The 22,416-nt window shown below is 33.8% G+C and overlaps 2 protein-coding genes across 2 annotated transcripts; one reads left to right on the plus strand and one right to left on the minus strand.

Annotated features, from left to right (window-relative positions):
* Positions 1-371: 371 nt before the first annotated feature.
* Positions 372-7,764, plus strand: LOC140040928 (choline/ethanolamine transporter flvcr2a-like). Its single transcript, XM_072087209.1, has 10 exons — positions 372-438; positions 692-1,183; positions 1,324-1,453; positions 1,802-1,939; positions 2,133-2,200; positions 3,138-3,241; positions 3,498-3,608; positions 3,981-4,086; positions 5,055-5,166; positions 6,296-7,764. Exons 1-10 carry the CDS (start codon positions 436-438, stop codon positions 6,397-6,399), a joined length of 1,368 nt encoding a protein of 455 aa, XP_071943310.1. The 5' UTR covers positions 372-435; the 3' UTR covers positions 6,400-7,764.
* Positions 7,765-7,826: 62 nt separating this feature from the next.
* Positions 7,827-22,325, minus strand: LOC140040927 (choline/ethanolamine transporter FLVCR2-like). Its single transcript, XM_072087208.1, has 9 exons — positions 21,752-22,325; positions 20,823-20,955; positions 18,297-18,434; positions 15,085-15,152; positions 13,504-13,616; positions 12,424-12,534; positions 11,555-11,660; positions 10,788-10,899; positions 7,827-9,637 (listed from the first exon to the last, which is right to left on the minus strand). Exons 1-9 carry the CDS (start codon positions 22,244-22,246, stop codon positions 9,540-9,542), a joined length of 1,374 nt encoding a protein of 457 aa, XP_071943309.1. The 5' UTR covers positions 22,247-22,325; the 3' UTR covers positions 7,827-9,539.
* Between the last annotated feature and the right edge of the window lie 91 nt (positions 22,326-22,416).

The raw sequence follows: 22,416 nt of genomic DNA on the forward strand, positions 1-22,416 counted from the left end.
ACATCACATTTTGTTGTCACATAAAGTTTGATAGTGTAGACAGAGCTTTAGCATTTTTTTACTATGTTCGGCCATGGACTTATAATAATAATAATAATAATTCACACCGAGATAATAAATAGAAACATTTTTTTATATTGTGATTGGAAAATATTTATTTACAGAAAACATAGAACTAAGCCCATTAAAATATATAAAATATTTTGTTAACGATATACCATATGCTGCTTTTCATGTCAACAGTTTGTACTGAAAATAGACAATGATTGTTAGTAATCAGCAGAAGTAAAAAAGTAATAATTAAGCCTAAATATTTACTTTATTAAATATACTGTGAGAGCATCGAAATGGAACAGGCGATTCTCGTAAAGGACGAGACAAAAAAACTGAGGTGCAGTTTAAGGTCAGATTGTAGACAATAAGAGAATCAGGTGAATGGTAAGTGAGATAGTCGCTTCAATATAATATATAATAAGAGCTGAAAGCACTTAAATAACAATTCAGTGTTCGTATAGTTGTTATTGAATGCTTAATAATTGCCAAAATTTCTTTGAAAATGTGAAACAAAAAGGCCTAAACAATAAAAGTATAACACGCTTTAGTGCATCAACAGAATGCACTCACGATATGTGCATATTTTTATTTGTGACATGCAAGATTAATCTGTAGCCTAGGCGTATTTTGTATTTAGTTCACCATGGAAGACAAGCCTGAAAAGTCGTGTTTGCTGGTTGATGAATCTGGCTGTAAGCTTTACAAACGACGATGGATTATGCTGGCTAACTTTGGTCTTTTTATGACAACAAACTTCTTTATGTGGGTACAATATGCTGCAATATCTGACGTAGTAGCTGAACATTACGACGTTTCAACGAACACCGTTGATTTACTAAACTCCACCTATAGTATAGCTTACATAGTTTTTATTGTGCCAGTTATGTTGATAACCGAAAGATTTGGCTTAAGAACTATTATGATAGGCGGTACTAGCCTACAATGTGTTGGATCATGGTTTCGGTTTGTTGGGACATCACAGAATTCATTACTTCTACATTTTATTGGTCAGTCCATGTGTGGAGCAGCGCATCCCTGCGTCTACGGGATGGGGTCACAAGTTGCAGGGACATGGTTTGGGATTGAGGAAGTATCATTTGCATCTGCTCTTGGATTTATTGGAATTGAGGTACGATGTTTGTTTTTTGGGGGTTTTTTTTGCAGTAAAGTACTTAAGGTTTAAAAATAGTAGTAGTAAATTCCTAAATAGGCCTATACTTAATCACAACACTATTATACTTCTGCATTCATTAATGATATCATTTTTAGGTTGGGTTTGGTATAGGTTATATTTTGCCCAAATACTTCGTACAAGGACCAGATATTGGACATCAGATGAAATATTATTTCTTATTTACTGCAATAGTGATGACAATATTAATGTTGATAACGGCATTTGGTAAGCACATATTTATATAACTGTGACAAACAGTAAGGTGATACTTGAATAATTGTGTGTTCTGGATGTTCGAACGAAAGGATGGGTAGACGGCATAGGGCCCACATATCAGGAAAAGCGTCACCTCACATATACCGGTATAACTTGCATAATCCTGCTTAAAGTTTAGGCCCGCACTCTGCAATTAGGGAGCTTTCTATTTCACGACAACAAAACTACGTCATGTTAATTCACTGTGCGCATGCGGGGACGACGCGTTTCAATCAACCCGTTATGGGTTTGGCTTATGGGTTTTTAATGGATGGATAGCTATTATGGTAAACCAATGAAGAAATCCTTTTTTTTCAGTATTCGAAGGCAAGCCACCCCTTCCTCCAAGCAAGCCTCGGATGAATGTGAAAAAAGCCGGGAAAAAGGATAATTACCTTCAATCAATTAAGTTCATTCTTAGCAACAAGAATTTCTTACTATTATTAGTAACATTCGGTACTTTTTTTTTTCACAAACTTATAGAAACGTTTCCGTTGTTAGCTTAGTATAGGCCTACTAGTCAGAGAGTTATCATTCTTATATTATATATATTCTATTATTATATATAATAATTTGTTTTTCTATCACCATCATAAAGTTAATAATATATAGAATATCATTATTAACAACCAATATATCGTATTTTCAGGTACAGTCACTGGGTTTTCCAGCACACTAGGTCTAGTATTGAACGAGTTTCTAAGTTTAACGTACGCGGTATGTATATACTTAGTTCAGTTTAATGTCGTATTAAGTTGGTCGATTAATTAATACATTATTATCGAAATATTACTACAATTATTACTTATAATATAATAATTTATTTGGAAGCTACACTTTTGAAACAGTGGCACACTTTTTGAATTAAGGTGCATCCAGAGTAAGTAAAGTAAAAGTTAGAGGAAAAAAATGATTTAATGTTAGGCCTATTTACAGTACAAGGAAATTTAACTAAATTATGTACAAGATATAATAAAATTAAAATAACATTAACAAAAGTCATACTTTTGAAACAGTGGCACACTTCTTGAATGGAAGGTACGTCCAGAATAAGTAAAATAAGAGTTATAGAAAAAAATAATAATAAATTATATACAAGATATAAAAATAACATTAACAAAAGTAATACAGGATTTTAAAAAACAAAGTACTAATCATTTTTATTGTGGATTTCCCTTCTCTTTTTCCATGCCCGTTTGGTGATTGAATGCAACCTCAGTAATAGAGAAAGAACCATATTAGCAGGGGTGTTTGGGTGCGGTTATAAGATTGATGTTCGGATCCTCATAATTATTATTCATTTCATTTTACTTTTAGTTTTTAGTTACAAAATCAATTACATTAATAAGTTTAAACAAAAAAGGCAGACACAGAAAAACAAGGCCATATAAATGGCTGCAGTCGCGTGCTTAAGTTAGTGTTTACCGACCAACCGACCGACCAACCAACCAACCGACCGACACAGTGATCATCTCAGGATCTCCATAATTTTGTTATGGAGCCTGAATGATTCAAATGACCATAATACATTCTATCATTCCATTTTTGGTTATAGCTGACATTTATTTAATCATTTATAAAATTAACAGATTTTCTAGTTAGTTATTAAAGCAGTTTGTTTAAAATAGTAACACATTCCAATAATAATTAATAGGACGGTTCAACAATCTTGAGTCATGTTGGTATAGCAAAGATATTGTGTGGAATATCCGGTCCACTGATTTCAGGAATCTGGCTCGATAGGTCAAAATATTTCAGGTAATAATTATTATCAATAAATAATCAACCTATGTGTCATTATCATCACCATCATCATTATCATCACCTTTTTTCGAAACCAAATAAGTAATGAATCATCTTGGTAATTTTACTGTAAACTGTAAACTTTAATTTTTTTTGATACAAGAAATTACATTTGGAATTGAAAGTAGTTATTCGATAATGTTTAAATATTATATTTGGTATTTATGATAATAATACATATGATGATAATAACCAATTTTTATTCTTATAGGGTGACAACTATTGTGTTTTCTATTCTGTGTGCCATCGTAGTATTATTATTTGCAATTTCATTAGCTTATGCAAATCAGTTGCTTACTACAATATCTATGGTAATGTATGTGTAAGTGTTTTTGACGTTATTGCTTTACGGTATGTTAAAAGAACTAGTGCAATAGTGTTTAGATTTTTAACATCTATTTTGTACCTTTTCCCACACGTTTAGCTTTTAACCTAAACGTGTTTATAGCTACATGTTGTTGTCGTCCACTCGTTTAGCAGTCAATATGTCACTATTATGTTCAGTCATATGTTTAGGTACGTGTTTATCGTTGCGGGCATAATGATTTTGAAAAAAGCTAAATGTGTGGAAAAGTGGGTACAACATAGATGTTTAAGATCTAAACACTATTTTACAGTGCATGTATTATGTTTATTGAAAAAAAAAATGATGTAGTTTTTCGCCACATAGCTTTTCTATTATTTTCTATTCAAGCCTTTGCATCACCTCATTTTTTGTCGTTGCCGCTGAGCATGCTGTTGAACAAACGTATCCAGAATCTGAGATAATGTCCTCAGGAATTCTAATCACTACCAGTTATGTAAGTAATTATTTCCATATTAGAAAAAGAACGGCTAATCGAAAAACATAAAAGTTTGCTAATGAAGTCTACACCAGCAAAGTTTAACTATCACATACTAGCAAAGACGCAGTTTGCTAGTATGTTATAATTAAAGTTTGCTGGTGTAGACTTCATAGTTTGACAACAAAAAAGTGTGATGTGCCCCAAATATGGTAGTAATATGAGATCATCGAGTCCATGGGCACAGCACATTTTGTTTTCACATAAAGTTTGATAGTGTACACAGAGCTTGAAGGACCATTCGACCGAGAACCATATTTTAACAAAGTATTAGGGATGTACATATGATTTCAATCCCGCAATTTAGTGTTGACGTTATCCTGCTGACAAACAGACAACAAATTCACAGACAAAAATAACAACATTATTATTTATGATATCGCCGCGGTCAAATACAAAATTTGGCAAAATTCTCCTTAAAGACCAGGGAGACTTTTTTCCAGTAGTTAAGTAGTTTTACCTAGTGTGATAACATGTCTAGTGACTCCCTAGAAGGTGAAAACAAATGGTGGATATACGGTGGATAATTATTGCTATAGCATGAAAATAAAACTCTGAAGTTCAATAAAAATACTAGAAACGTAACATTCAAGTTATATTACATATTTAGTCATCTGAAAACATTTTTTACCACACTGTTTATTTTTCATAGTTTTTTTTAATGCCTCTCTATTTACAACATTTGTGTACAAAAGAATAGAGATTTTACTGTGTAATTTGAAGTATCGCCCCATTGATAAAAAGTGCTTATTTTCAGCAAGCTCGTGTAACACAAATAACATCCCAACAATTATGAAACATATCGGAGACTATAGATCGATATTTATTGGACTGTATTAATCAATAGAAATGTTTTGCCCGCAACTGGCTTTTAACAAGCCTACGATTGTATAGGCCTACATGTTGATGGATTCGTTTTCTTTTAGGTCGTTGCGTTGCTATTGATGTTTACAATTGATGTCATCTTGTCTGATCAAACTGTTTTTTTCAAGGCATGTTTTTGTTTTCTAATTCACATAATTTCAGTTATAACTTCAGGTAATGATTTTTTTTTTTATCATTTTTAAGGTTACGACGGAATCGCTTATATTCCCTTTATTGATTTCTGATCAAATTTATCAACGTTTTTGGGAAATTAAAATTATTGTTTAGTTTTAGTATAGGGAGTGTTTTTAAGAGTGTCCAATGAGTGGCTGGGGCGGAGTGTTAGCGCGCGTCCCGGCTGCGATTTTTTTTCGTACATAAGTTGGGGACCCCATGTGAAAGATAGCCGAACTACTTCAACTAACCCTGTAAATAATCTCTCTCTCACTATAGAGTAACAGAAGTAGCTCATGGGATTTAAACTCCATACATTGACATGTAAATGAATATTCATGTTTATTTTGTGACATAAAAGGTCCCCAACTTATGTATGAAAAGAAATATCGCTGCCGGGCCAACCTAAATTTACAAATTGCAAAAGATAGAGCAGTAGGTTCAGTTCAGCACAGTTTTCAAAAAAAAATCCTGGATCTGCCCCTGTATTTTATTGTTTGAATTGTAACAATGTACCGTCATGCTATGAAGACTTCATATAGCCATATCAATAGACTTGTAGTATTGCCTGTAGACCTAATAATGCCTGTATTAGAGTTTATTGAACAACAACAATCTAAATTTAGTTTAACTTGGAATGAACTACTGTACTATTTATGTATTGTTATGTAAATTCAAAACAAAAATGAAATGAATATAAAGTTATTATAACCCAGATATTCATTTATTATACAATTGTTGCTGTTAAAGATGTATTGTCCTCAAAATCATGAAAATAGGATATATAGGCCATTTTGCAGTTTTAATTAGGTATTCACTTCCATAAGAAAAAGAAACAGAAAAAAAAAACATAATTTCACAAGACAGCATAATATAAACAGTTAACCAAAAATGCATTGTCTAGACAGACAACATGACTATTTTTTGCTTTAAATTACAGTTTTCTCCGGTAAATATTGTTTTTAGTAAATAACTAGTGTGTGACATTAAAATAGCGTATTACTATTACACACACAACAAAATATTTTTTTTAGGGGACAATATATTTTTAATGAAAACAACTTTGAAACGTTATCACTATTCATTATTTCGTGGATACCTTAATTTTCTATGTGTTTCTTATATACAGTGTGTATAACTGGTAATAACAGAAGACAGGATGCTGACAACAACAACTACCAAGAAGAGAACAACTCGTCGGACATTAAGTTGATGGAAAGCACGCTGGATTGAAAATGAAAATAAATGATAGGTACGGGTGCCGTCCGGGACATTACTAATTTTGTCGACACAATTATGTGACACATAATTTATTCCATTCGCGGGAAAAAAACAATTGTGTGTCGACAGAATATTCTATATATTTTGTCCGAATAGAATCAATTATGTGTCACATAATTGTATTATGTCCATAAATGAGTAATGTCACGAACGGCGCCCCGTAGATAGCAGGAGTATCGTCCAAGTTTTGAAAAAGAACTGTTGATTTCTATAAAGGTTTCACCAAACGGGCATGAAAAATAGATAAGGGAAATCAGCAATGTTTTTTAAATAATGTATTACTTTTGTTAAAGTTATTTTTCTATATTTTGTATAACATAATTTAGTTTAAGTTTCCTTGTAAATAGGCCTATTAATTTTTTATTTTACTTACTCTGGACGCACCTTCATTCAAGAAGTGTGCCACTGTTTGTAATAAATTACCATTCCTAACAAATAGAGTAGCATAGTGTCTACATAAATATTCTAGAATAACAGTATGTTTAGATTTAAGAAACCATGTATAATTAATAAGAACAATCAGGAACATTTCAAAAGTGCTATTAATAGAAACTGTAATCCAATAGAATAAGAAGTATAAAGAATGATCTAGAAGGATAGGAACATCTTGTATATAAAGGGATGTAAAACTATTGTAAGGTTGTTGGATTAGAGGTTGGATATTCGATTGTAAAAGTTATTGTGAAGCTGTTGTTTAAAGTGCTTACTGGATTGTTGACAGTTGAAGTTGTTTGAAATTAAAGTTTTGTTTTTGAGTTATTTTACAACTTTGTGGATTTTGTGTGTATACTTTTATGTTACAAGGGAGTTCCTAAAGTAATTTCAACCGCTCGGAAACATACGTAAAGGGAGTTTGTGCCACTGTTTCAAAAGTGTAGCTTCCAAAAAAATATTTTTTTTATATTTTGTACATAATTTAGTTTAAGTTTCCTTGTAATTAGGCCTATTTTTAGATAAATTTTTTTTCTTTAACTTTTATTTTACTTACTCTGGACGTACCTTCATCAAAATGTGTGCCTGTTGCAAATGTGTAGCTTCCAAAAAAAAATTTTTTTCTATTTTGTACATAATTTAGTTTAAGTTTCCTTGTAATTAGGCCTATTGTTAAATCTTTTTTGTCTGTAACTTTTATTTTACTTACTCTGGACGCAATTCAAGAAGTGTGCCACTTTTTCAAACGTGAAGCTTCCACATAAATTATTATTATTATAAAATATAATATCAGTGAACTGTAAAAAAATACATTCTGAACAAACAATATATCTATTTGAATGTCTTTTTCGAAATATCGAGGAAATGTTTTTTACTATTATATAAAACAACATTATTTGGTTTAGGTTACATCAATAATTAATATACATTGTAGAGAGAAAATAAAAAAGAAACATATTTGATATTGTATTAATTTGGAAAACATTTATTTAGATAAAACAAAGAACCAAACATATTAAAATACAGATTATAGTGTCCAGAAATTTTATCATTTCCTACTACAACATTGGTGTTGTACGAACAGTAGCAATTTTACATTATCATTGGACGAATTTATTCACTGCTACCGGTACCAGTAAATGGTAATCGTCCACACAAACACATGTTCATTATCATAAATAAAACCTTATAATAAATAGTCTTTGTTTTCTCCAGCTTAATGAATGTTCAGACTAAAGTTTTACAATGGTTAGGCCTAAGATTCATTTTGTTGACACACAATGAATTCTGTCTACACAGAATGAATTTTGTCTACATATAATAACTTTTGTCTACACAGACTTGTTTTTGTCCGAATAGAATCAATTATGTGTCAGAAAGAAGTATCCCATGCATTAACAAAATAAAACAACACAAATAATATCATTAATAAGGAGTGGTAGATGTTTTCTTGACGCCGATCAAGTTTGCTGGGATGGAGTGAAGGGGAGACACATTCGTATAGCGGTGGCGTAACGCAGAGGCATGAGGCCCCTGGTTTAGGAAACTAAGTGGCCCTCCGAGTTTCAACGCTGGAGGCCTTTTAATGCCTGTTTTTTTCTTCTGTGCACTGATCAGGTGCACACATAAGCTCTGAGCCCTGAGTTTAGCCAGTAAGCGTTCATAGCCGTTACGCCACAGTCAGATAGAAGTGGTCAATCACGGTTCGCCCTCAGACTAAGTCTGAAACCACCTTTCCCATTTTCCAACAAAATTTAGTGTTGCCGTGGAAAAAAGGAACGTGCTCCCATCCCTGTACTACATGATCGACACCAATGCATAATACAACGATGTATGAAGGCGAAAAGGTGAATAGGATCAGATCCTATCCTCGGTTGAACCATGATGGAAAACTGCTCTGAACATGGTTAAAACTGTACCATGTAATAATGTGAGATAGTTCTGTTTATTTTATAATATTGCACATTTTCCTAACCACTGTTATCATCACTGTTGTTGAATCAACGTATTTGTATATACAAAATAAAGTAATTGGACATTATTATTAATGTATTCTTTTTAGGTATATATAAATTAAAACATGTCCTTTCAAATTAGATAATAAATACATATCAATTATTAACTATTGATACCTTTTTAAATACAGTTTATATTCACCGGGTTCATCTAACCACTTTTATTGCTTTTAATTGGGCTATTTACCTTGAATAGCAAATTAGGATATATAATAGCAAAACGAATAACAAATAAGTTAATATCGGATACGATACGATATATCGGATATATACCATTAATATCATACACCAGCTAATTATATACAATATTTCCGATACCATTATATACTACTAATCTGGTTTTCCACTTTACGAATTTGTTCAGTGAATCAAAAGCGTCAGCTTATACGCATGCGTATTCATATTTTCATTTTCCAAAATCCCTCTCTGTGACGAATCCTAGTTCCTTAAGTTTTTCGAATCGGATTGTGGGAAAATTGCGCAAACAATCAGTGCGGCGGAAATGAAAATCGCAGCTATATAGTCTGATTTATTTTTGCGCTACAGGCTTTATAATATATCTTTACATAGGACCTAAGCTTAAAATGAAACTTAAGACTTAACACCTGGGATAAAAAATGTACTAAAATATTTCGTAAAAGATCTTTACTTATTTGTAATTTCTGTGTCAGATTCAGAAACGATGGAGTCATCAAAATTGTCTATATCTGCGTCTTGTCTTCGATAGGTTGGATCGATAAACACTGTAAAGGGTAACATATTGATAAGATATTAAAATATTGATGAGATATTCATAAGATGTAGATAAGATATTGATAAGATATTGATAATAATGTATTGATATTGATACGATATGTTCATCTTCATCGTTATGAGTTCCCACATCATGTTAATTATCACGGAACTAATCGGTGTGGTGGCAGTATTCACGGCTGATTTTGGGTTTAGTTTTGATATTGATACGATATTGATACGATGTTGATAAGAGAATAGATATGATAAATACCGCCACGAGCTATTGAGTGATTCTTTACACACTCAGTCCAGATTTCCCTGCTCAGATCAAGGCAATCGTAAATCTCTGTCTACACTAACAAACTAGTTTGACAAAAAAAGTGTGATGTGTGATGTGCATATGAATATCATCATGTCCATATAGGCTTATGTGCACATTTTTTTGTCACATAAAGTTTGATAACAGAGCTTTAGATTGTATGCTCAGATATGACGGTCGAGGAGTACATATCCTACATACTCAAATAGTTTAATTATAATATTTTAAGGATGACATTTTTTGTTTTTAACAATCTATAAAACGGAATACTTATACTCGAAACGTTTTTTTATAGCTTTTTCTAATCGAAAATTTCATCTTTAAAATATTAGAAGCTAAATGAAATTCTTCGAAGATATAATATCTTACTAGATATATTACAAAATGAAACTGGATTTATGATATTGCTTGATAAATTGAAAGATATGATGTTTTGTGCAGTTTGAATACATGTAGAGCAGCAATTTTCTGAACTGAGCATTATCATACAGAAGACAATGATCAAAAACCTATGTCGTTAGAAATTACTTGATAAATAATAATAGAGTCTGGTAACTCCAATGTTGGACCAAGGCAATCTAACAACATGATGTTGAGCTCCAGAGATCAAACAGTTTGTCTGTGGTTGCGACACAATCAGTTACACGCCCCTTAACCGACACATAGCACATACACAGTACAGTACTGTTGGTATTTGTCGCAGCCAGACATGAGATCAAAGGATTGTTACGACTTCCTAGATTGGCAAGACGAGCTCAGTGTCTCGTTAGATTGCTTTGGTTGGTTATTTCTCCATGGTTGGACCAATACAAACATTCTTCACCTACAGTAATACTTACATGTTAATATGAATGCAATGAATAGAGTACAGCAAAAGATTGTTATTGTTATATAAACGTTTGTACTTTCCAGGAAAACATCATAAAGCAACATCATAAAGCAAGCGACCGTCTGAAAATAAAATATTGACGTTATAAAGCGTGGTTCCCACTAGCGACGCAACGTAACGCAACGCAGTGACGTTTTGACGTAAAGTGCTGTATTGCGTATCACAAGTGGGAACCGACGACGCAACAATGCTCCAAATATCGTAAGCGTGGTTCCCACTAGCGACGCAACGCAAGGACGTAAAGCAACGCAAGTGAATTGACCAATCACAAGCGATTTTTATATATATTTATTCGCTTGTGATTGCTAACTGTCTATAACTTCGCTTGTCATTGGTTAAAACGCTTGCGTTGCGTTTACGTCCTTGCGTTACGTTCTAGTGGGAACCATGCTTTAGACCTACACTATATCAAACTTTATGTAACAAACAAATGTGATGTGCCCATATAAGGACATGGACACGATGATGTCATATCACTACCATATGTGGGCATATCACTACCATATCTGGGCACACCACACGAGCCCACAAAATAAGTAACTGCGTTAATTGATAATTTATATGGAAGATCAACTAAATTTCAGATAAAATACGAATGTAAATAAATGGTTTACAGTATTGTAATGTATATATACATAATATACATGCCTACAATATTAGCAATCAAATATATGAATACAGACAGACGGAATGGGAGTGTTAGGAAGTTGTTCTTACATATCCGGTAGCGTTTAAAAGACCCGATGACATGATCTCTGGTTCAGGATACGTCAACTCAACAGCATACTCAAACACCACAATGATCATACAGGCAGCAAAGAACCTGTGAATAAACAGATATATTGTTTAAACAACATCAGTAAACATGTGACATATGGTTTATTATTGAAAATATTGAACGATAAGAATGTGTAAAACCGTACTAAACGCTGTGATAACAATTACAAATAACAGACACTAAAGCTTGGTTCCCACTACGACGCAACGCAAGGACGTAGACGCAACGCAAGCGAGTTGACCAATCACACGCGCCGGCTGTTCTAATAATCCATCGCTTGAGATTGCGTTACGTACTGGTGTTGCGTTCTAGTGGGAACCAAGCTTCAGTGGTATATCAATTGGCTGTATTCACCAGTCACACTTAAGTGAGATATTTCCCTTAAATATTAAGTATTTCAACTCAATAAATTTCCCTTAAATTGTATCATATTCATAGATATTTTTAATTTTAAAGGTGTTTCTCTTAAATGTGAATGGAGAATTCGGCCACAGAATTTGAAATCGGTGGGTGGGCGGAGAAATCTAACGTTGTAAAAAGAAGTGCTGAACTGAACATAATATCTATCTTCTTTTGCATTCGAAATTAGTCCTTGGATCCGCCTATATAAACTTATAAAGCATATTGCGTAGCACAATGCTTGTATTACAGTACATCAATACCTTACTAGGATAAAATAAATTAGTTAACGTTTTTTTAATTCCTTTTTTTATTATTATTTTAAACAATGCAGTATTAATGGGCTTAAGTTCAATCATGCAGAAATTTGCCTAATAAGACCATTTGGCAAAATGATGATTTTACTTACCAATATAAAGCCATAGATAAAATAACTAAAAAACCTTCAGTAAAATAGAGAGACAAGGTAAAACAAGCAATTGCAATGGTAGCCATAATTGCTGTGACAATAGTAGTACCTCTGAAATAGAAATAATTAACGTAACGTAAATTATGACGTAATGTAAATTGTGAGTAACATAAACTTCGACATCAAATCAATTATGACGTAACGTAAATTGTGACGTAACATAAACTTCGACATCAAATCAATTATGACGTAACGTAAATTGTGACGTAACACAAACTTCGACATCAAATCTATTATGACGTAACGTAAATTGTGACGTACCATAAACTTCGACAAAAAATCAATTATGACGTAACATAAATGAACGCAATGTGTAATGGCCTACATTTAGATAGACATATTCTATGGTTAATAAAAGAGAAACTGATTATATTAATAGGGCTATTAATACTGTATAAAGGAAATGTAATTATTATGCCCACCAGACGCAACGCAAGGACGTAAACGCAACGCAAGTCGAATAAATCCATCACTTGGGATTGGTTAAATCCCTAAAGCGTGGTTCCCACTAGCGACGCAACGCAAGGACGTAACGCAACGCAAGTGAATTGACCAATTATTCGCTTGTGATTGCTAACTGTCTATAACTTCGCTTGTCATTGGTTAAAACGCTTGCGTTGCGTTTACGTCCTTGCATTACGTTCTAGTGGGAACCAAGCTTTAAGCGTGGTTCCCACTAGCGACGCAACGGAACCAAGCTTTAAGCGTGGTTCCCACTAGTGACGCAACACAAGGACGTAACGCAACGCAAGTGAATTGACCAATCACAAGCGATGGCTTATTCGCTTGTGATTGCTAACTGTCTATAACTTCGCTTGTCATTGGTTAAAACGCTTGCGTTGCGTTTACGTCCTTGCATTACGTTCTACTGGGAACCACGCTTAAAAGATCAATCACAGGCGAGGCCATTATTCGAACAGTCGCTTGTCATTGGTCATCTCGTTGCGCTTACGTCATTGCGTTGCGTCCTAGTGGGATCCAAGCTTCATTCTGTACCACAAAACAATGAAATAACTATACCTGAAACTTCTAGATCTATCCAGCCAAATCCCGACTGCAATAGGGCCAAATATACAGCTAATAATCTTCACCATACCGACATACTGAACTATTTCTGTGCTGCTCTCATCCTCCTAAATTAATTTTAAAAATAAACGATCACAACCTCTTTCTTGTTGAATTGTTACGTGGGGAATAAGAACTATAATATAATAATTGATTATTGATTATTAATTGGTTAGATGTTTTGAATTGAATTGAATTGTCCTACTCTGACGTAATTTTTACTTCATACTAAGTACATTGAGAATACTTGCGAAAAAATACGCAAGTAATTCTCGGGTGGGACTCGACCTCCAGATCACTAGCCTGGCGTTCATACCTCTAGACCACCGAGCTTGTGCTGGTGGCTATTGGTTATAGATTCGAGCCCAAGTAAGCAATGGGTACTGCACCAACAGGATTGTAATTGTTTGTAACTACTGTGGAGTAGCTTTTTTTCTCTCACAAGTAGGCTATTCTCAATGTACTTAGTATGAAGTACAAATGACGTCAGAGTAGGGCAAAACATCAGACCAATTACTCAACACCCTGACGCAATGCTTACTCCACAGTATAGTTACAATCAATTACAATCCTATTAATTATTATTTAAAACAAGGAAAGATAATTAGGAGCTAATAGATATATCTTGGCTTTCATGGTTAATACAATAATAATTGGTCAGATGTTTTGCCCTACTTTACTCCTAGGCCTACTGGATAAATAATGCGAGCACGTCGAAGCTGCTTTGGGTTGATAATTAAGCCAGCTTACAAATTGTTCTCAATACACAGGCCTAGTATCCGACAGTACAATTAAGTCTTTTCTATATCTCATATTGTCCAATTATATCAAATAGATTCAAACTAGGCCTCTTTTCGTTTTTGATATCGATATGATAAACTATTGATAAATAGTGTTAGGGATTTCTGTTTGATGATCAATAAAACTGTTAAACTGAATAAAGACGTTAAAGTTATCGTTTTATTAACGAGCTTTGGCTGGTTTCCGACCATTATATCACTATAATATTTGATTCGACACAGCTTAACCTGACTAACCCATAGAGCTATAAGAATCATAGAATAATTACTATGATATAACAACAGGATCATCATGAGCTTCGGAGATCAAAGGGTTTATCTGTGGCTGCGACACGATCAGTTCCACACTCCTTAACATTAACAGACACCGTGCGCCACGGCGGAGAATGTACATTAGTTCAGTACTGTTGGTATTTGTCGCAGCCAGACGATGATCAACGGACTGTTATGAGTTCCTATCTCGAAAAGGCGAGCTCTGTGTGCTGTTGTTTAATTGCCTTTGTTGAATGAACAGCAAATGCTCCATAATAAAACAGAATTACAAGTAAATCCTTAGTTTAATAACAAAAACGATATGGTATAATATTATTAGCCTAAACCCTAGGCTATTAGGCCTATGTGGATTTTAACAGAATTGTTGATAGGCCTAATTAGATAGGGCGTCTCAATATGTGGGGTGGGGGGGGGGGGTGTTTACATTATATAATATTCGAAAAGAGCTAGAATGGGGACTTACCGAAAATGCCAATAGAACTGTTTCATTTAACTTGAACGCTATTAGCGACAAAAACCCAAGGTTGAAGGCTAAAAAAGAAATTTTTTATTTTAGATCGATTTTTATTTTGTACTTTATAATGTATATATATCATTAAATCAAAGAAATATTTCTATAATTAGATCCTCTGTTAATTGCCTCGAAATGGACAAAAGCAGTTAGTTTTTAAACACGTAGTTACATGTTTAGCGTGTTTAAAACCCAAAGGTGTTTATAGCTACATGTTGTTTTTCTCGTTTAGCAGTCAACGTTTCACTATTATGTTCAGTCAACATGTTTAGCAGTCAACATGTTTAGGTACGGTACGTGTTTGGCGTTGCGTGCATACGATTTTACTGTGCAGGAAAAAAAAAAGCTCCACACATGGAAAATTAAACACGTTTAAAACTTAAACGTGTCTTTATATTGCTCCACATGTTTAACAAGTGAGTTGAGTACAGACTACATGTTTAGAATGTATTTAGAACCGAAACATGTTCATATCTAAACATTTTTAAGGTTAAACGTGTGGAAAAAATGGGTAAAAAATACATGTTTAAGATCTAAACACTATTTTTACAGTGTATAATAGCGCTATCAGAATGATTGTCGAAATTTTAACTTTAAACATATTTTTGGAATAAAAGAGTATTGTTGTTACAGGGGCATGTACTTTGGATACAGGTAATCGGGATTAAAGAAACCACTGAAGTGTGCAGTGTTAAAAGCATCACATTGTGAAGATCACTAACGGGTCTACAATATAACAATGTCAATATATATTGCTGAAAAAAAACGTAACTGAATGAATGCAAATGACAGTCATAACCAGATCTCCCTTGCCTAACCTTTATATAGCAAGTCAAATCATATGGTTGTCAAATTAATTTTATAGCTCCTGCTTTTATCCGATAATGTTACAATCAGTCGCAGTAGCGGATTAAAATAAACAAAAACGAAGTGCTGACACCAATCATTATTTCATTGACAAAGATTGTATAATAGAAAAAAAATAGCAAGCATACCGAAGTGCTGTTGTATTATTTACAACCCCCACCCGCCTCCCACCTTTTAAGCCCAGCTAGGCCTACCCCGTAGACCACAACCCACGAAATAAATTAAAAATTAGGCCTAAATGGGCTCCCTTTATCTGGTTTAAGCCTCTGCAAAATAATCCGATTGGAATGTGTTACACATCAATACAGTACCAATAACAAAATGTAAATATTCTCTATACAAATCACAATTAACGTGGCATATCATATATGCAGTATTGTCTACGTAATATCACGGTTATGCTAATTATACAATCAGCGATTAAAATCTATAGTTTTTAAGTAACTTCAATTGTACAGCTGCAAATTTATAATTATGCGGGCAAAATAGCATACCCGCACCAAACGAGTATCCGTATGGTGCGGATGAAGGCCTAGGATATCTAGGCCTTCATCCGCACCAAACAAGTATCCGTATGGTGCGGATGAAGGCCTAGGATATCTAGGCCTAGGTTGAGTTCAAAGAAACCTTAATTATCAAATGGAATCCACTTTGAACTGACCTAACGAGTTATTAATGCTTTAGATAATTTACTTAATATCCAGGTAATTAAATTTACAAATTGAGTCCACTGTTTAGATTTAGATTTAATTAGATTATAAGGGTGCTAATGGTATAGCTTTAGTTTAAATTAAATGTTAAATTGATAATGTAGAGAGAGAGAAATATAAGTAGTGGAGTTGTAGCTTGGTGGTTAACGTGCTTGCCTTCCAATCCCTAGTTCCAGGGTTCAATACTGGCATAGTACTACCAGGGTTCAATCCTGACCTAGTACCAGGGTTGTCAACTCCACTTCCTAATCCTCAATTGAGACTTAGTTTATAGGCTAAGCATGATAAATGATATAATAGTTTATCTATCCTGTAATTGGCGAGTTTGTGCTCACTGTTGGATGCGTATGAAATAAAAACAAATACAAGAAGAGATGTGATTAAACAAATGGCTAAAACAAAAACGGCAGTTTACCATTTTTAGCAATGAGTAATTCACACCTGAGCCAGATGCACTATCAGTTCATTAACGTAATAATGAGAATAATTGGAAAGAGAAGTCATGAATATATCCTTTCGTGATTGGATCCAATTAAATCAACTCCTTTGGGAAATTACTTAATCGTTTATCGAAGAAATGCGCTTATTACGGTTGACGTTCTTTTATTACTCCGACACGCGCAAGGTATTGAGTATTCAACGTTCTGATTTATTTAATCATTTGAAATTCTTGAAAATAATGTATTAAGCTCTGTCTACACTAGCAAACTAGATTTACAATAAAAGTGTGATCATGCCCAAATATGGTAGTGATATGCCAAAATATGGTAGTGATATGTCCAAATATGGTAGTGACATACACAAATATAGTAGTGATATGACATCACCATATATGGGCACATAACATTTTGTTGTCACATAAAGTTTGATAGTGTAGGCAGAGCCTTATGGTGGCTATCTCGTGTAGTAAATTTAGTGAACCGTATTGTTAAGTGAATCTGTATGAGTATTGTGAAAATTTCAGATTTTGTTCATTGAGTCAAATCATTAAAAGCTATTTAAAAACAAATTTAGACCTTATACACTCCAAGGCCTCGACTGCACAGGCTAAGACTTATAATATCATTATGATATTTATTATTTACCGTACCGTACATAACTGTAGTATTGCGTGTATTGATAGTAAAATAATTTGTAAAATATTTATTCTCAAATTTATAAAATTCGGATTCCCACCTGTGCCGATCGTATTGCCATGGTTTGCGGCGTAATATTTCATTAATATTAAAATCTAAAATTAGAATATATTAATTCGAATTATAAATATCTATCTTATTAATTAGGATATATTAATTAGAATTATTCATATCTAGAGTATGGTTACATTGTTCCCAAAATATACTCAATATAACCATGGAGAAATAACTTATTTCTCCATGATATAACCAACCAATTCTACCCATCATATACAACTTCGCAATAAGAAAAGATATGGAAATATTGTTCGTACCATGAGTCGTAAGAGTGACAAGAGTCCCATTCCATATCTTACTAATCTTATCGATTAATGTTATTGATGTTGTATTATATTTTTGATGTTTTATGGAAATAAAGATACCGAGATATATACACCGTCTGATGACTTACAGTTGGCAGCTAATATGACCAGAAAATTTCGGTTCTGGAACAACACCTTTAACGACAGGTAATATTGGACCTGTTTTCCGGCGGCCGCCATGTTCATTTTAGGTCTACTTGGAGGTAGCGGTGGCGATGCTTCAAAAACTGAAATTAAAAGAATATTTATTTTACAAGATACATTAAGAAACTGTATTTGCCGGTTGTCAGCAATTCAGATTAAAAAGATAATAAATATACAGAAACGGACTAAAAAAGTATAAACAGTAACATAAATTCGGTTAAAATGTTAAAAAATCATGATGACCGCACTCCATTTAACAAACCTATTTGTTTAATTCTGTATGTTGAGAAACGGATACAAATTATATTTCTCAGAGCTATTTTTCATTTTAACATACGTGTCTTATAAAGGAAATGGAGTGTCTCAATTACTGAAGGAAATACATCTAACATTCAATCTACACTATCAAACTTGATGTGACAAAAAGTATGATGTGCCCAAACATGTATAGTCATATGCCTAAATATGGTAGTGATATGAAATCATCATGTCCATATATGGGTACATCGCATTTTTTTGTCCCATAAAATTTGATAGTGTAGAAAGAGCATTATTTTCGTACGCTGTTTTAACATGAAATACTATACTATGAATACTATAGGCCCACTGTAGCCTGTATATTAAAATCAGCCAGTAATCCTAACGCCAAAATTTATCGTATAAGTTATTCATTATGTTTAAAAGTGTTATAATAAGTGTATAATATATATAAATAATATTTATGGTAATTAATAATTTTTAATTAATATATATAAACACGTCGGGCATAGAACATTGATTCTAAACCGCCCGGTGATATACTGAAATTTAATTAATTAATTTGAAACGATAAAATGATGCAATCTGTGAGAATGAGAAAAAGTCGTCCCAATCGAGATTCGAACCCGGAACCTTCTGCTTGATATGCAGATGTTCTAACCATTAGACCACTGGGGCTTTCATGGTATTGTTCAAACTCGATTGAATAATATATAATGTGCACTCTTTGTGTTCATAATCAGTGTACATGTCCCGCATACCTGGTTCAGCATAATATATTGTGCCAGTTCTGCGGTACATTTTATTTCGAAACCTGAGCTGCACTGACGAGATCTAATAAGATCGAAACGGACTGTAAACATTATGTATATAGATGAATTTGTATGTTTAAATGTGTGTATGTGGTTTATGCAGGTTAATACTTGAGACACTGTGTACACCATACAACGAATTTAATGCAGGTAGTTAAGTATAAAAGCACAGGCAATGAGCAAACAATAAGCTGGTAATTTGAATTAATATACAATACAATTGCTTTTGTAAATAGAAGATTTAACAAGAAGCATGTTAAAGCTTGGTTCCCACTAGAACGTAACGCAAGGACGTAAACGCAACGCAAACGTTTTAAAGCGTGGTTTCCACTAGCGACGCAACACAATGACGTAAACGCAACGCAAGCGTTTTAACCAATGACAAGCGAAGTTATAGACAGTCAGCAATCACAAGCGAATAAGCCATCGCTTGTGATTGGTCAATTCACTTACGTTGCGTTACGTCCTTGTGTTGCGTCGCTAGAGTGGGAACCACGCTTAAAAGGTAAATAATACTTGTAATGTTTATTAACATTACAAAAAACAATGCAAACAGATGTTTTAACAAACAAAATTGTAAGTGAAATATAAATGAATGTGATTTAACCAAAATAATATTCAGTAATGGTATAATATTTAAGGTTAAAATTATAAATGATTAATATTAAAGAGGGGAAAATCAGAAAATAACGGGAAAATAAGTAGAACATGTTTAGAAATTATGTGATCATTATTATTTATGAACATATTGAATGAATAAAGGTGGTGGTGAACCAAAAAAAGATTTAAAACGTCATTAATTAAATCAAATCACTGGTAAACAGCTTCCAGTGGCATACGGTATTCAATACAAGTATGTCGAGAGTAGACACAACAATGAATATCATAAAACATTAGTATTTCTGTTGTTTTGTTTTGGTTTTATTCCGACCAATCCTTGTACATTCTTTAATCTTTTAGGGAATGAATAAAGCTGATTTTAAGTAAGTGAGTGAGTGAGTGGCCGAGCGGTTAAGACAGTGGAACCGTAATCACGTAGCCATAACATCGGCAGGGGTTCGAGGCTCACTCACTCCATGGTTCTGGTGGTAGAACGAGTCTTCTCGGATAAGGACTATAAACCGTAGGCCCAGTGTACACATCTAGCTCGTGTGCACTTTAAAGAACCTAGTACATCTTTCGAGACGAGTAGGGGGTTACCCCGGTGTATTAGTACATCACAGTCACTGATCACCAACTGGGCCCTCTGGGAGACCAGTCTTTGACTGAAGAGGTTACCCAGTATAAAGATAAATTTCAAATTTCAAAAGTACATTGTATTAATTCATTGTATCATCAAGTTTGTATTATAAGAAGCTAAATAGGAATCAAAATAGAAGAAACAAAATAGATAATACAAACCTAGTATTGTCAATGGAAGTATCAACGTGATCACTATTGCAGTGTACAGAAATAAACTCTTCATTTGGCTGTCAAGTTCTGGGCCATTTTGAACTACTAACGGAGAAATCACGATAGAAAACCCGACTCCGATCTTGCAAGAAAGAAAAAGAATATTATTTATGTTAATGTAGGCTAGACACTATCGATAAAGTTTTATTGGAGATCTGTTATTGAAGCCTGTTGATGGGAAAAAAAACTCTTTCTGATCTGCATGCCATGTTTGTTGTTTTTAGTTTCATGGTTGCATTTCTCATGGTTTTCACAAGCGCCTTGAGCACTTTGTGGATATGTGCGCTCTTATAATTTACTTGATTTAGGCTACTTGATGTTGACTTATTAAGCCGAAGCTTGTGTGTCCCTCGACGTGTTTCTATATATTAGCTTGTCTACTATACTACTATAGGGGGAACACTTGCAGAAAGAAGTAGACAAGTGTTTTTCCAGTCTTATTATTATTTTTATTTGAGAGACGAATGGTGGATTGTAGAATCCCCTTTTTTTTTCTAAGACAGTCCTATATGGGATCCACCCCCATTGATAAGTGAATACAGTAGGATTATCAATTCATGATACATTTTTTTTTCGTCAACGTTTAATTTAATTTCAATATGACATAAATACAGAAAAAGTTTACATGGTAAACAACAGAGGTAAAAAGTCATTGAGGATCTATACTACTGTAGATCTTGGGGTTGTTGCACACCAACTCTATTAGGCTAACTTCAAAAACTTGATAGATATTGGCATGATGGAATGATAAGGGGTCGAAACCGTCTTTTAAACCGTAAGATAGGCGTGTGTATCTTTGATTTTGGCGAGGTTGTGACTTCGTTAAATCAGAGCACATGATGGTTTAGAATTTTTCAAAAATTGACATTTAGACCTACCTCAACAGCGGCAAACCCAATTCCATTTGCTAAGGAGACTTCACTAATGCCAAACCACGTTCCTGCCATTTGTGAGGACATTCCAAAACAACATGGCTGACCCAATGCACATAAGATTTGACCAATAAAATTGACCGCTATCGAATATTTCACTGTCCCGGCGTAACGTATCCATGCTCCAATACATTGTAGAAAAGCACCGAGTACGAGAACAAACTTTAAATTACATCTTTCCGTCAGCCACATAACAGGTAAAATTGCCGCAACATACGTTATTAAATTCACAATACTAAGCCAATCCACAGTGTCCAAGGAAACGTCGTAATACTCCGCTACTGAGTCTGAAATCGCTGCGTACTGTGCCCACAAAAAATAATTGGACATCGCAAAAGTACCGAATATACCTAACATTAGCCATCTTTTATTGTATACTACGTAACCTTCTGCTTTTAACAAATGTAACTGTTCTCTGTCTTTACCGTCTAAGTCAGCCATGTTGAGTTGTTAACAATGGGCCTATTTTGTCAGCTGTTGTATGGGCCACACTGTGTACCAGTATATCGTAGTACGTTGTGATTCAATGATTCTCTTAAGTTTAATCGATACGCTACACATGCCGTATTCTTTTATTGTCAAAAGTCTGTGAAGCGAATCGATTCGCTTAT

Source organism: Antedon mediterranea, chromosome 2, assembly GCF_964355755.1.
Source record: "Antedon mediterranea chromosome 2, ecAntMedi1.1, whole genome shotgun sequence".
NCBI classification, from domain to species: domain Eukaryota; kingdom Metazoa; phylum Echinodermata; class Crinoidea; order Comatulida; family Antedonidae; genus Antedon; species Antedon mediterranea.